This window comes from Mustela nivalis (genome assembly GCF_964662115.1).
Source record: "Mustela nivalis genome assembly, chromosome: 19".
In the NCBI taxonomy this organism is placed as follows: Eukaryota; Metazoa; Chordata; class Mammalia; order Carnivora; family Mustelidae; genus Mustela; species Mustela nivalis.
Genome location: NC_139038.1, coordinates 6,587,073 through 6,603,452, shown reverse-complemented (window position 1 = coordinate 6,603,452; position 16,380 = coordinate 6,587,073). Strand labels below are relative to the sequence as shown.

The 16,380-nt window shown below is 45.8% G+C and overlaps 1 protein-coding gene across 1 annotated transcript; it reads right to left on the bottom strand.

The window, feature by feature from the left end:
- Positions 1-2,427: 2,427 nt before the first annotated feature.
- On the bottom strand, positions 2,428-11,909 carry ZNF789 (zinc finger protein 789). Its single transcript, XM_082712805.1, has 3 exons — positions 11,715-11,909; positions 8,743-8,820; positions 2,428-2,902 (listed from the first exon to the last, which is right to left on the bottom strand). The coding sequence occupies exons 2-3, from the start codon at positions 8,809-8,811 to the stop codon at positions 2,759-2,761; spliced, it is 213 nt and encodes a 70-aa protein (XP_082568931.1). The 5' UTR covers positions 8,812-8,820; positions 11,715-11,909; the 3' UTR covers positions 2,428-2,758.
- Between the last annotated feature and the right edge of the window lie 4,471 nt (positions 11,910-16,380).

The window sequence follows — 16,380 nt, the reverse complement described above, 5'->3', positions numbered from 1 at the left end:
TGGAAAGCAAAGGAACAAGAGGAAACAGAGAGGAAGGAAAAGTAACGAGGGTAGAATAAGGCCTATCTGGTTTGGCGTTAAGAGCCGTCGGACGGGCTGCTTCAGAGAAGAAATCTACCGCAATGAATGAGCTTGGCAGACTTGAAATGGAATCCCAACTCTCAACCTACTGGGTGACAGAGATCTGAATCTTTTTGAAGTTTATTTATTTACTTTTAAGTCATCTCTGTGCCCAACGTGGGGCTCAAACTCATGACCCCAAGATCAAGATCTGCACACTCCACCGACTGAGCCAGACAGGGGCCCCTGAATCTTTCAGTTTTTTTGTCTGTTAAATGGGACTAATGGTCACGTGTACTACTTTCAGAGGGCAGCAGGGATGAAAAAGTGGGAGGAGGTACACCAAACCCCAGGCTCAATCTCTGGGGCACACAGGGGGTTTCATTAGTTTGGCTTTCCTGCCTCTTCAGCATTTCCACTCAACTGGGCCTTCTCCTCACCCACCTGGGCAAGCACTACTGGAAGCCTTCCTAGTCCCGGCTCTTGGCAGATCCAGGATGCACGGTTCTTCCCACTGCTCCAGCAGGCAGATCACCTCAGGTTTGGGAAAGTGAAATCCTACTCATGGGGAAGTAAATGCGATGCGGTTAGTGAGTCAGGGAGAGATGTCCGAGTGCTCAGCTTAATGCCCTTGGGTCTACAGTGGCAAACAGATTAGGATAATAATCAAAAGGGCTGGTGGGAATAGAATTCGGCCCAGTCTTTCTTTCTGACAATCTGACAATCTTTACGGAAAGCCTCAACAACCATCACACTCTTAGATGTGGTCATTTCACTCTTAGGGATAGAGGCTATGGAACAATTAGGACCAAGATGAATGGACCAGAGCTGTTCAGCAGAGTTGTACCAGAGCAAAGCTGGAAATAAAGTACATCAACAAGGCATGTAAATGCAACGAAGGCAAAATATTAGGCAGATACTAAAAACCCATGTGTTCAAGAATATTAAAATAGGAAAATGTTCCCTATGGGTTTTAAAGCAGAATGCAAAACTCATGTGAAGTACAATCCAAATTTTTTAAAAAACTATGCATGTGTATGTATATGTACATAGGTATACATATATATGAAAATACAAGGAAAAAGTCCAACCAAAATGTTAATGGGGATAATTTCTGGGCAGTGGGCCTGCAAAGGATTTTTATTTCCTAATCTGTTATTGAAAAGTCACTGGGTAATACAAAGAGACTTGAACGTGCCTGTACCCTTTAACACCAAAATTCTGTATCCTGGGGAATAGTCAGAAATTTATATGAGGATTTATGGTCGGAAACATCCATTCGAAAATTATAATACAGAAAATGATGACTTCATAAGGAAGCCAACAACAATAAAAAAAAAAAACCCCAAACTAAATACCTCCACATGGGAAAATGATTAACTATTACAGATCATACAATAGAATTACATTACGGTCATTTACTGTATTTATGGGGGCTTTTAATAGCATCAGGAAATGCTGATGCTATAATGTTAAGATTTAATGGAATTACAGCATTATACGAAGAATATGTTCGCCTACATGTTTTAAGAGCACAAGAGGAGAAAAACTGGAAGGAAATATTCCAAAATACGAACAGCGTTATCCCTGAATGTTCTCCCCTCCCCGTCATAATTTCCTGTACCTTCTGTGTGTTCAAGTCTGCTCTTAAAATGCTTTTAGAAGGAAAACAGACATCAAAAACTCCAGAGGTGGGTGGACAATCCCACAAGAGGTGGTCAAGACTGTGGCAAGAGTGTCAGTGTGGAGGTCAAATCTGTGGCTCCAGAAAGAAAGCTATTTGTTGAAGAAATGCCCTCCCCAGCCCCGGAGGAGACTGCACTGGAATAAGACAAAGGCCGGCTCCCCAAGGGAAAAAAGCAGTGAAGTTTCAGATATGAAGTCAGTTAAAGAGTCATTTCCTGGACACCTGGTGATGCTACAAAAAGGAAGGAACCCATTTCCAGAGAGAAGACTGAAAAAGATGTTTCAAGAGAAAAGAAGCTAACTTTTGGAATCTAATCAGCCATAATCTTTTCGGCTCCTACAGGTCTTTTTTTTTTTTTTTCTTAATATTCCATTTATTTATTTGACAGAGAGAGATCACAAGTAGGCAGAGAGGCAGGCAGAGAGAGATAGGGAGAAGCAGGCTCCCCGCCGAGCACAGAGCCCGATGCGGGGCTCAATCCCAGGACCCCGAGATCATGACCTGAGCCGAAGGCAGAGGCTCAACCCACTGAGCCACCCAGGCGCCCCATTCCACAGATCTTATAGATGTGGAGGAGGCAGAGCAGGGTGGGGAGTGGATTAAGCATCTCTGACCTCTAAACCAAAGGAAACTATTCATTGCCCACAATCCCTTATTTGAAAGCTTTGAAGCCAGGCATGTTTCAGGATTCAAAATTTTTTCCAGATTTTAGAAAGGTGATGTGGTGTGTCCATTTTTTATCGTGTACTGCCCCCAACAGGGGTTGGAGCTGTACCCTTAATTAAACACAGTGATATTTCTGATGCTTAACAGATACAAAGACCAAGTGGGAAAAATAAGGATGAGACATAGATCCCTGGAGGAAAAGATCAGGTTTGACCACTTGATGACTCTATAGGTTGGGTCTTGCAGCCAAATGAGTTATGGTAAAAACTAGTTTTTGGAGTTTCTCTGATTTTGGAATGGCAAGTAAGGGATTGAGGACTTGCGTAGACACTCAGAGTCAAATCTTCAAGCCGAGTCATTACCCAACAAGATCATGTTTCTGTAATTCTCCAGCATCACATCTCTGTAGAGGTCCTTCTGAGCCCAGTCAAGTTTGTTCCACTCTTCTCTGGTGAAATACATCGCCACATCCTCAAAGGACAGCAACTCCTGAAAACAGAGACTAATTATAGGCTCAATTCATACAATAACTTTGTGAGCTATCACTATGATTCTATAGGTGAGGTTTGAGGCCGTCAAGTGAATCGGCCAAGCTCATTCTTTCTTCTCTATTACCGAGTAGACAAACTTTTTCTGTAGAGGACCAGAGGGTAAATATTTTAGGCTTCCTACACAATTTGGTCTCTGCTAGGATTATTCTGCACAAAAGCGAGGAACTACAGGTAAGTGGATGAGTATGGCTGTGCTCCAGTAAAACTTGACCGCCAGGTCCAGGTCAGTTTGCTGACCCCGTTCTCATACAATACCACCTTTAACACGGAACATGTTTCTGCCCTGGGTCCCCTAGGAAAGAGATGGCACATTCCAAATAAGGTCCCTGAAGATCAGTTAGCATGCAGGCTATTCAAAAGGAAGGTGCTTCGTGGAAACCAACAAGGCTGGCTCTCATGGGGAACAATCACCCACCCCGTCTGAAGGGGAAGAAGGTAGGGGAGGGTTACTGGAATCTAGAAGGTTGTTGGAAAGGAAGCAAGACTGGGGCTATGTGGATTCTGTCATCCCACAGCCTGGCAGGCAGAGCACTGTGGGAACAAAACTGACCACCACCTTCCTCCAGGTTTCTGGCCCCCTGACCCCCTCTACCCCATTGTCAAAATCCAACCAGAAGCCAGAGGGCAAGAAAACCCACTGATGACATATAAAGGTCAGCCTCCGAGGGCACAGACCTAAGTAGGGGAGGCTGAAGCATACATCAAAGGTGGGCAAACAGAGACTATTTAGTACAATATATACGGTAGAAGTATACACAAGCGGTCAACTCAAGTGGGCGGAGAAAAGAAGGTGCCTCACACTACTGCAGCCTTTGGGGCGGAGGCCAGGTGTCTGCCCACCAAACTCCCTTCCCTTAGGAGAACCGGTGTAGCCTGAGGGGCTATCTGAGCAGGGCAAGGGCATTCAGTAATAGGAAATACCACCACCACCCGTCAGGAAACCACCAACCACCACCGGCATTCCCAAAGTACAGGGTCCCTCTGTCCTCTCTACCGAGGCTGACTTTCAGAATTACCATTTCAAGCTCCCTCCCACCACCATCCCGAAAGTCTCTCCTTCAACCAGAGCTGTCCTGCTGGTCTCCTCAGCTGACATTCTCTGCTGCTGTGTGAGTGTGAGCAAGCCCTGAGGAATAAAATGGCTTCATCTCCCCCAGGGTAATCTCTATACATTCAGTTATACGGCTTTTAATGTTGCCCCAAATTCTCACCCTCCTGTTCCTCCCCAGGGTCTGCTGTACCTTTACTACCCTCATTCTTCCAGGAAACTCTGGGCAACAGTAAGTTGTTAGGCTTTACGCTGCAGGCCAGCAATAAAGGCTCCAGCTCCTGCTGAGGCCAAAGGATACAGCTGTTCAGGCTATGCACTGCTCAAACCTAGAAGGCACCAATTACATGACAGCTGTGTAAATGGGGGCCCTTGGAGTTGCTACCTGCACAACCTGTATGATTCTATAGTAGCCCAGGTACCTGCTTAGGGAATGGACCATTCAGGGGGAAAGATGGGAGTCAACACGGTAACAGTCCAGTGGGAGGTACTCAGAGGGGCCTAGGAGGACATGTGTTCACCAAACCACTTCCTTCCAGAAGTCATTGCCAGTTAGGTCCCAGGTCCCAGGAAAGAGCCCAGAGGGTACATGCTCCCTAATTCACACACACACACACACACACACACACACACACACACCCCGCCACACATTACCTACATTCTCATTCAATCCTTTCACTTTTCCCTCAGCGAAAGAAGTTGTCTTCCTAGCAATCCCTCCCCTTCTGCCTCAGTTTCCATTCCCTCATGTCTCCCCCAGGGTCTTAATCCAATGATGAGGACTCTTCCTTTTCTATATCCTTACTCTCTTTTCCCTGTGGTGCTGTGATTTTTTTTAACTTTTTATTTATTTTTTTTTAATTTTATTTATTTATTTGATAGAGAGAGATCACAAGTAGGCGAGAGGCAGGCAGAGAGAGAGAGAGGAGGAAGCAAGCTCCCTGCTGAGCAGAGAGCCTCATGGGGGACTCGATCCCAGGACCTTGAGATCATGATCAGAGCCGAAGGCAGAGCCACCTAGGCACCCGGTGCTGTGATTTTTAACAAGAAATATATCTTTAGCGGCACTGGTTGGCTCAGTCGGTTGAGCATCTGCCTTGGGCTCAGGTCATGATCTCAGGGTCCTGGGATTGAGCCAGCCTCCCTCCTGAGTGGGGAGTCTGCTTCTCACCCTCTTCCTCTCCCTCTGCCGCTTCTCTCCTCTCGTGCATGTGCTCTAATAAATAAAATCTTAAAAAGAAATATACATTTAATCTTCATCCTCATTTCTGGCACAGAACTCCTAAAACCCTTGGAATTCCTAAGGGATAAGAGCAGGAGCCTCTCTTTATATTTGGTCTTTTGTCCTTGGTTTTTGAAATAGCTCCAGAGGTCAAAGGAGAATCTCCACATTCATCACAACTTCCTTCCACCACACCTGAGTTTATGTTAACCCCAAGGATGGCGGGCTGGTTGCCAAAGGAACCAGCCACGTGATTAGAATGTTTGAACCATCCCCCATTTCAGAGGAGGGAGAGGGGCTGGAGATCCAATGAGTCACTAAAGGGCAATGATTTACTCAATCAAGCCCATGTAATGAGCTTCTATAAAAACACAAAACAGGGGACGCCTGGGTGGCTCAGTTGGTTGGGCGGCTGCCTTCAGCTCAGGTCATGATCCCAGCGTCCTGGGATCGAGTCCCACATCGGGCTCCTTGCTGAGCGGGGAGCCTGCTTCTCCCTCTGCCTGCCATTCTGTCTGCCTGTGCTCGTTCTCTCCCCCCCCCCCTCTCTGATAAATATATAAAATCTTAAAAAAAAAAAAAAAAAACACAAAACAGGGATGGGTTTGGCCTGGGTTGGCTTGGTTGGTTAAGTGGCTGCGTTCAGTTCAGGTCATGATCCCAGAGTCCTCGGATCGATCGAGTCCCGCATCGGGCTCCTTTCTCAGCGGGGAGCCTGCTTCTCTCTCGGCCTGCTTGTGCTCTCTCTGACAAATAAATAAATAAATCTTAAAAACACACACACACACAAAAGAATGGGGTTCAGGCAGCTTCGGGGTTGGCGAGTGCGTGGAGAGCTGGGAGCGTGGCGTACTCAGAACGTGGAAGCTCTGTGCCCCTCCTCTGTCTGGCTGTTCCCGAGTCACAGCCTTTTATAAAAAACCTAGTAAAAGCCAGTAAAAGTAAACAGTGTTCTTGAGCTCTTTGAGCCACTCTGGCAAATTAATCAAACCACAAAGGGGGTCATGGGAAGCTCCAAATATATAGCCAGTCAAGGCACAGGTGTCAACCTGGACTTAAAACCGGCTGGTGGCAGAAGTGGGGGGAGGGGCAGTCTCGTGGGACTGGGCCCTTACCCCATGGGGTCTGATGTTAACTCCAAGTAGAAAGCGTCAAAACTGAGTTAAATTGCAGGTGCCCCCACCTCACTGGTGTCACAGAATTGTCTGATGTGTGGGACAAACCCCAACATGTCTGGTGTCCTAAGTGTGGCATGAAAGGAGAAAGCAGAGAAACCTAGGAGTGTTTTTCCTAAACACTCACTCCCCTCACTCCTTCGCCTTCATCAGCAAAAATGCCAAAACGTCTATCATTTTTTTTTTTTAAAGACTTTATTTGTTTAGGAGCGCCTGTGCAGCTCAGTGGGTTAAAGCCTCTGCCTTTGGCTCAGGTCATTATCCCAGTGTCCTGGGATCGAGCCCTGCATCGGGCTCTCTGCTCAGCAGGGAGCCTGCTTTCTCCTCTCTCTGCCTGCTTCTCTGCCTACTTGTAATCTCCCTCTGTCAAATAAATAAATAAAATCTTTAAAAAGACATTCCTCTGCCTGCCTTGCTGCCTGATTTCTGCTCTCTCTCCTTCCCTTACGGAACCAGCTCCTAGGATAAGACTACTCTCACTTCCAGGGGCGCCTGGATGGCTCAGTGGGTTAAGCCGCTGCCTTCGGCTTGGGTCATGATCTCAGGGTCCTGGGATCGAACCCCACATAGGGCTCTCTGCTCAGCAGGGAGCCTGCTTCCTCCTCTCTCTCTGCCTGCTTGTGATCTCTGTCTGTCAAATAAATAAATAAAATCTTTAATAAAAAAAAAAAAGACTACTCTCACTTCCAGTAGCTCCATAAGCCAACCTCTGGTTTAAGCCTCACCACACATCTGCAACAGCTATTCCCCTGCCTACTTGGGATCACAGGGACAAGTCATGCTATTAATGTAGGAAGCAAGAGGGTTTCACAAAGAGGAGTTTTTAGTTCAGTCTCGAAATACGACTATGTGAGTTTGCCTGTGTATGGAGAGAGCAGGCTATGCGCAGCAATGGAGGAACAGAAGAGCACCTTGGGTTCTCTGGCAGGCAGGGCAGGCTGGGGACAAAGCCGGGGAAGCAGGGAGAGCCAGGACTCCTCAGAAAGTTCAGACACACTGGAGCAGTGTGGTAGAACTGCAACAACTCGAATTCCCTCCCTCTAGTCCAACCTTCTTCCAAAATCGTTGCCATGCTTCCTAACTTGTCTCCCCTTTTTTTTTTTTTTTAATATTTTATTTATTTATTTGACAGCGATCACAAGTAGGCAGAGAGGCAGGCAGAGAGAGAGAGGAGGAAGCAGGCTCCCTGCTGAGCAGAGAGCTCATGACCTGAGCGGAAGGCAGAGGCTTAACCCACTGAGCCACTCATGAGCCCCTTGTCTCCTTACTTTTATTTTTTATTTATTTATTTATTTATTTTATTTATTTATCAGAGAGAGAGAGGGGGAGAGAGCGAACACAGGCAGACAGAAGGGCAGGCAGAGGCAAAGGGAGAAGCAGGCTCCCTGCCGAGCAAGGAGCCCGATGCGGGACTCGATCCCAGGACGCTGGGATCATGACCTGAACCGAAGGCAGTTGCTTAACCAACTGAGCCACCCAGGCGTCCCTCTCCTTACTTTTAAATGCAGCTTTTTAGAATCACCCTCCATAATGTTACAAATTCAGTAAGTAAGCTTACTTGTACCCTTTAGTACACCCAGATCAGAATTTATCCCTGTAATGCAAGAGTCTGTTTACATATCTACTTTTCCCAAAACAACAAAAACAAAACAAAACAAAAAACAACAAAAAACCTGTAAACTCCTTCAGAAAGTTTATCTCTAGCACAAAGGATAATATCTGATACACAGTAACACTCACTGACAGAAACAATGAACAACTATGATAACACATCTAAAATTCACAGAGTGGGGGCACCTGGGGTGACTCAGTCGTTAAGTGTCTGCCTTCCGCTCAGGTCATGATCCCAGGGTCCTGGGATCAGGCCCTGCATCGGGCTCCTTGCTCTGCAGGAAGCCTGCTTCTCCCTCTCCCATTCCCCCTGCTTGTGTTCCCTCTCTTGCTGTGTCTGTCTCTGTCAAATTAATAAATAAAATCTTCAAAAAAAATAAAATAAAATTCACAGAGTGTTTAAAATAGAACTAGATACTATGTAAAGTATTATTGACCTATTTGACTAAGTGCCTCACTTAATTTTCACAACTCTTGGTCATAGGAAGTATCATCCCATTTACAGTTAAGTAAACTGAGGCCCAGGAAGCTTATATAACTTGCTGACAACAAAGCCTGGATTTGAACCTGCCTGACCCCAGAGTTCAGGCTCTTTACAGCCCACCTTCCAAGAAGGAAAAATCCCCGAATTAATAAAGATGGCTCAACCTGAACAAAGGAGTCAAAGCCATTGCCTGGCTACTGGGACTACCCTGAGGAAGGGGAGGAGAAGCCCAGCTTACCTTCCACCCAGCTGTCAGGAATACAGCTTCCAAGTCCGGGTCTCCGAGATGGGGCAGGACTGCTGCCATCAGGCTGGACTGAAGGAGAAAAGAAGATAATGAGTAAGGCCAGTTCCAATTTAAGTCTCTCTCCCCAGGCAGCCCTGGGACAGGGAATTCCAACTGGCCATACACACCTGAGCCAGTATACAGTCACCATGTTTGGTGCTGCAATAGGGGATAAAAACGAAAGGAGCTGTTAGAATGGTCTTTTTAAGGAACTTCTGAAGTTAGCTCAATTTCCAAAGCTTTCTCCCAGGGCCCTGCCCTCCCCTTCTCCCTAGAATATGTTCTGTAGGACCTCACTGAAAGACTTGCATGCACAAAGGGACAAGACCATAAGCAAGAATAGAACTCTAAGGGTGGCTCAGTGGGTTAAGCCTCTGCCTTCAGCTCAGGTCATGATCTCAGGGTCCTGGGATTGAGCCCCACATCAGGCTCTCTGCTCAGCAGGGAGCCTGCTTCCTCCTCTCTCTCTCTGCCTACTTGTGATCTCTGTCTGTCAAATAAATAAATAAAATCTTTAAAAAAAAAAAAAAAAAAAAAGAACTCTGACCCACACCTTGCAACAACCAGCCCAGAACCCAAGTCACACCCAATGAAGCAATCAGCCCAAACCAAGATCAGGTCAATAACTACCAGCTTATCCTTAATTCTGACTTCCTTCCTACAACTGAGGACCAACAGAGAAAGCCAAATACACTCCCCTACCCAAACACCTATTTATTTAACCTACCTCCAGATTTCTCAAGCCAACACCCTCCAAACTGGGCACATCTGAGTTTTCCATTTCTCCACCATAAACCTTACCCCTGCCTGCCTCTGGGTCTCCGCCAAGCAAGGGATGGTAGCTCACTCCCTTGCTACCAGGATCTGATCATTCCAGATCATTCGCAGGATCTGAATGAAGAGCCTCTGCTTGTTCTTGTTTTGGGGGATGGGGGAAGGTGTTCATGTATTTCTACATCCTACAGGATTAACTCGGAGAGTATAAAAACGACTTTAAGGCAGTTAGAGATTTCAGGCTACATATTACAAGCACAGAAGCAATCATTGTCAAAACAATATTCAGAGAGCTTTACTTGACATGAATATTTATTGAGAAATATACAGCAAACAAGGATACTTCAAAACTGAAAGCATGAAGAGGCTGAGCTCTCAGCAGCTACCGCTTAGTTCATAAAGCATAAGGTGTAGCGGAATATGCCGCCCCATAATTATCTTGAGCTACAGGCACTTGCAAGCCGGCAATCACAAAGAAAGCCTTTCTCTGAACTCCCCTTATCTGCCTAAAGACCGATCCTTGAAAAGGAACTCAATTGTCATAAATTCCCCTCCCGGGAAGATAGACTTCTGTCACAGGAGATGAGACTACACATTAACACCACCCCCAAACTGTCATAAGCCCTCAGGCCTCCTGTCTGCTCTTCTGAGGACCCCTTCGTCTTTTAAAATTCATTTCCGGGGCGCCTGGGTGGCTCAGTGAGTTAAGCCGCTGCCTTCGGCTCAGGTCATGATCTCAGAGTCCTGGGATCGAGCCCCACATCGGGCTCTCTGCTCAGCAGGGAGCCTGCTTCCTCCTTTCTCTCTGCCTGCCTCTCTGCCTGCTTGTGACCTCTGTCTGTCAAATAAATAAATAAAATCTTAAAAAAAAAAAAAACTCATTTATTCCCCTCTAAGAGGCCTACATCCTCTCTCCCCTTCCCCGACTAAGAGGGTATTTAGGACTGAATTTTTTTTTAAGATTTTTAAAATTTATTTGACAGACTGAGATCACAGAGAAAGAGGAGGAAGCAGACTCCCTGCTGAGCGGAGAGCCTGATGTGGGGCTGGATCCCAGGACTCTAGGATCATGACCTGAGCCGAAGGCAGAGGCTTTAGCCCACTGAGCCACCTGGGCACCCCATTAAAGATTTTTTTAACTTATTTATTTTTAGGCCTAAATTCTGACCCACTGCAGGAGTTACTCATTTCTCTGTATTTCCTACACATGTTAATAAACTTGTTCTTCTCTTAATCTTTTATTGCTGGGACCTCAGCTAAGAATGGAGTAAGAAAATTATTTCTCCACCCCTACACACGAAATGAGGAAGTACCTTGCTTTTTATTGTGACTGTTTACTAGAAACTTACAATCCTTCTAGACTAAAAAGCACTGCAGAAGCTTACTTGTTTTTAGCTAATTGGCTAGGAAGCTCCAAGGTCACCCTGACATGAAGACAGCTTAATTTTCCTAAAAGAAGAGTCAGCATTTTGGGGAAATTAGGACAGCTCTAGTTTTGATTCCACAGCTCGGGGTGGTTGGCCTGGAGGTATATCCAAACTGTGATCTTTACTTTGGTTTTTCTTTGACATTAGAAACTCAACATCGTTACTCTCTGGGAATACACAAGTGATGGGACAGAGGTGATTTTTCATTTTATTTTTTTCCTTATGCTTTTTTCTGGCCACCGGTGAACCTTGCTTTCTGTGAGTGCATTTTTAAGAAAGTCTCTCGCACCATTCACGTTCCCTAAAAATATTATTTGGAAGGTGCTCTGTCTTTTAAGCCAGGAGGCACTCCCAAAAATGTCACCGACCAAAGACTTCACGATTGGAGAAGGGACCTCAAACCTTTCATTATCTAAACTATCCGTCTACCGTGAACACGGTGCATTTGGAAGCCAGAATCTTGCATGCCACTTCTCAATAATGGGAACTCCTGAAACGTCCAATCACATCTGCTTTTCGCCTACAACCAAACCAGCCTCTCATTCATCCGACTTGCTCTTCCTTACGCCACGGAAAATATTCACAAGTTGACATCTTCAGGAAGACGCTCCGTAAGTGCCCTGCGCCCTCCCCTGAGGGTCTCTCGAGCCCTGACACCTGCCGTGGAGGGGCCATTGGGGTTTCGCCCGCGCCAAGCACCCCCTAGCTCCTCTCTCCCCACACCTGCTGCGCTCCTCTGACCCTCCGCCGCTTCACCTCCTCCAGGAAGTCCTCAGTGTCTACCTGCAGCAGCCATAGGGGCCGGGATCCCCTCTCGAGGTCCCCGACCGGACCCGCGATGCGGTCGGCGCCCCTCCAATGACCGCCCCCCAACCCGAGAGCGCGAACGCGGAAGAAACCCGCTCCACTCGCCGACCCTCATTCGCGCGCGGAGAGCCCCGCGTCTCGCCCCGCGTCTCGCCCCGCGTACCTTCTAGGAAGCGCGGAGGCTTCGGAACTCTTTGGTCAGGTTCAGAGAGCCGCAGCCTCCGGTCTCACGCACCCGCCGCTGTGGTAGGGGCCAATCAACGGCCTCAGAGGGCGCCGGGTGAACCACGTGACTCCCAGGCCCCGCCCCGCCCGGTTCCCGCCCAGCGAAGCAGTCGGGAATCTCCAGTAAGAATCACCTGAAGGCTCTAAAATTCCACCACCGAGATGCCCGTTTTCCACACCAATTGAATCAGAATTTCTAGGAATGGGCCCTCGTGCAGCCGGGTTTTTTTAAAACCTCCTCTTTTGAGTGTAGAGTACAGTGACCAACTTTTTAGAGCGCTAACCCTGGACGCAGTCCTACCAGACGAATAGCATAGTATGTTGAATACAATGAATGACTATACGTATCTGTGTTATTCAACATAAAAATATGAAAATAGGTACTTACCTGAAATTGCGTATTCGGAAATGACCCGAATGCTATTTATTTTCATTTATTTTTAGCATAACAGTATTCATTATTTTTGCACCACACCCAGTGCTCCATGCAATCCGTGCCCTCTATAATACCCACCACCTGGTACCCCAACCTCCCACTTCCCCCCCAGCCCCCCACCCCACCCCACTTCAAACCCCTCAGATTGTTTTTCAGAGTCCATAGTCTCATGGTTCACCTCTCCTTCCAATTTCCCCCAACTCCCTTCTCCTCTCTAACTCCCGAATGCTATTTAAATAAAGCAACATAGGATTTATTATCAGTGGCGATTAGTTGTAATGGATAGTAGAACTAATCTCTGATCCGATTCCATGTTTAGCAAAGAAAAAAAAAAGTAACAGATTAAGAAAAAACACTTGTGTGAAATCTCCCTTTCAGACTTGATTTCCATGGGCCAAAACACTAGAAACAGAGAGAGAGAGAAGGAGAGGGAGAGAAAGGGATAGGGTGTTTGTTTTTACCAGTATCCTACTAGTTGTTTGACCTGGGACAAACTAGTTCACTCTTCGGTATGTTAGTTTCCATACATGTACAATGAGACTAGGACTATGAACTTCATAGGGTTGTTCTGAGTCGTAGTAACCCCTAATCCCCTGTTTTGCTTCCCACAGTTTGTTACCGGTGGCAGTCATGGTCCAGAAGCAGATGCTCCTCCTTCTGACATATCCTGAGAAGGTCGTAGTAGCCGAACGCTACCTACAAGGCCTACCTTGTTCACCTCACTTCATCTCATCACAGGCATTTTATCATCTCACATCATCACAAGAAGGGTGAGTACAGTATTGATAAGATACTTTGAAAGAGAGACCACATTCCCATAACTTTTATTACAGTATATTGTCATAGTCGTTCTATTTGATTATTGTTGTTGTTTATCTCTTACCATACCTAATTTATAAGTGAAACTTTATCATAAGTGTGTAAGTATAGGAAAAAAACATAGTATATATAAGGTTTGGCACTATCCACAGTTTCAGGCATCAATGGAGGGTCTTGGAATGTATCCCTTCACAGGTAAAGGGGGGAATACAAAGTAGAGGAGCCACTTTCTGCTTGTTCTCTACTCTATTAAGAGAGTTTATAGGGGTGCCTGGGTGGCTCAGTGGGTTAAAGCCTCTGCCTTCAACTCACATCTATGATCCCAGGGTCCTGGGATCGAGCCCCGCGTCGGGCTCTCTGCTCAGCGGGGAGCCTGCTTCCCCCTCTCTCTCTGCCTGGCTCTCTGCCTACTTGTGATTTTTCTCTCTGTCAAATAAATAAATAAATAAATACTTAAAAAAAAATAAAGTAGTCAAATTCATAGAGACAGAGAGTACAAGGATTGTTGCCAAGGGCTGAAGGGATGGGGAAATGGAGAGTTGATGTTTAATGGGGACAGAGTTTCAGCTTGGGAAGATGAAAATAATTCTGGAGATGGACTGTGGTGATCATTGCATACAGTGTGAATGTCCATGCCACTGAACTGTCCACTCACAAATAAAAAATAAATAATAAAATTAAATTAAAATTTTAAAAATAAAAATTTAAAAAAATTAAAAAGTTAAACTTCGTGTTATATGTATTTTACCAGAATAAGATATTTTTTTTTCTTTAAGACAGTTCAAATTACTTTCATATCAGCTTGACTCTTTCAAGGCTTGTTTTGTAGCTTTGTAAAGATGAGTCACCCCAAGAAGAGTGTGGCCTTGGCTTGAAGCTTGAGCAATTCTTGACCTTCCTCTCAGGCTAGTTTTATACTTTTGCTAATTATGGCAATTAGAACATGAGCATCTCCAAGCTCTGTATGAACTCTGAGAATTATTCAGCTTACAGTTTCTTGTTAATTCTTTGCCAGACATTGATTCTACTAGGAACAGACTCAAGATGACCCATTATAGAAATTTCTAGATATTTTCTCTGTGTAGCTTCTGGCTCCCTAGGATTCTGCTACCCAAATCCCAGTTACCTCAACTTCCTTGAATTCAAATCTCTGTCTTCTCATCTTAGAGAGTCTGCTGTGGTCTGTTTGGACCCTTCCTCCCCTATACTATGGAATAGAAGATGCTTTTTTTCCGGGATCACAGGTCTGAACTGTATGTTGTCCCCAGTCAGAAACATTTTTTCATGCATTCTGTCTAGTTTTATAGTTTTTTACGGTGAGTTCATTAAGCTCAGCCTTAGTAACTGCATCACATCCAGAAGAGGCAACTCAGTATAGTTTTAACATGCATTTCCTTTATTATGAATACACTTAAGATTTTCATATACCTGAATTCTATTAAAAAGAACCAACAGAGGCACCTGAGTGGTTCAGTTGGTTGAGTGACTGACTCTTGATTTTGGCTCAGGTCACGATCACAAGGTCATGAGATGTAGCCCTGCATCGCGCTCTGTGTTTAGTGCACACTCTGCTTGAGATTCTCTCCCTTTCCTTCTGCCCCTCCCCCTGCTTGCTCTCTCTCTCTTTCTCTCTCTAAAATACATAAAATCTAAAATAAAAAAGAAGAAGAAGAAGAAGAAGATGCAACAGGCCCAAAATGGAATCACTTGGATTAAACCTGATGCCAGCAGGCCAAGTCTGGAAACCCAGAGGAATTTCTGCAGGACCAGCCGTGGAAGTCCCTGGTTGCGTATAGGACAGAAATGGAACAATGCTAGCAGGAAATGAAAGCAGAGTTTATTGAAGGCGTAGAGAAAGTGCAGGTACAGAGTGTCCGGGAGAGTCACAAAGGAAAGGAAGGAGACTCATTTTTGTTCAGGGTCTGGGAGTTTTTACTAAGGACAGTGGCCTGGTGAACGTGTCCCTTCAGGCATCTAGGAACTGGTCAGAACAAAGACGAAGGCCCAGGTGTTATTCCTTGGAGCCAGGGGGCCTTGGGATCCAGATGTCTTGTGTCATGGCCTGGAATGTGCACATAATGGCTGTGGTGTCTAAATGAGATGGCTGTCCGATTGGATGGGAGCCCCCAAATGTGGGGAAGAGATCAGGTGGAAGCCGGTAGGGGGGGCCATGAAAGAACTCACCTGAGGCAAAACAAAGGTAACAGGAGTTTATGAATACCCCCCCAAGAGAGCGGAGGGCAGGACAGCAAAGCAGAGACGGTCTACAAGGAGGAAAGGGGTGGGAGCTGTTAGGTGAGGAGGTAATGGCAACATAGGGCATTTTTCCTTTTTTGGTAGTTGTGCCCGATTGTAAGTAGACCATTGGTGAGTTAGGGCCTATGGATATTACGAGGTGGGTTACCTGATAGGCATATCTGTATTCAGCTATGGGGTCGCCGTGGGCCCTTTCTACAATCCATCACTCAAGCCTGTTTGCCTAAAAGCAAATGCTTCCTCTGGTCATTCTCTCCTAGGCCTTCCTTAGATGTTGCCTATTCTAAAGGAATTATTAGCTCCTTGTCCTTTATAAGGAGGACTTTCTGAGTCCTGTGTTGAGTGGAGTGAGGGTGTAGGGGTGCAAGTCCTAGGAAGAATAAAAACAGAAAAAGGAGGAAAAAAAAAAAAGCAGGAGTCCTTCAGTTTCCCTACTTCAAACCCATGACACCATACCAGGATTTAATACCTGACCTAATTACTTTCAACCTTCCCTAGGAATGTAATCCTAACCTGTCAGTCTGGAATTTTCTGGTCAGCACCAATGAAGCAATGCTCCTAACAGGTTCTGTTGTCCCCCCAAGGAAGGTTACCTTGCCTTGCCAGAAGATTTTTTTTTCATTTATGACTTCCTTGTTCCACACCCTCTTTGCTTTTTTTTTTTTTTTTAAGATTTTATTTATTTATTTGACAGACAGAGATTACAAGTAGGCAGAAGACAGAGAGAGGAGGAAGCAGGCTCCCTGCTGAGCAGAGAGCCCAATGCGGGGCTCAATCCCAGGACCCTGAGATCATGACCTGAGCCGAAGGCAGCGGCTTAACCCACTGAGCCACCCAGGTGCCCAA

Bases quoted from the DNA above. Each gene is read 5' to 3' on its own strand.
- ZNF789 (XM_082712805.1), bottom strand. From the start codon at position 8,811: ATGGCAGCAGTCCTGCCCCATCTCGGAGACCCGGACTTGGAAGCTGTA. The intron at 2,903-8,742 runs GTAAGCTGGGCT...CTCTGTTTTCAG, and splicing joins TCCTGACAGCTGGGTGGAAG to GAGTTGCTGTCCTTTGAGGA.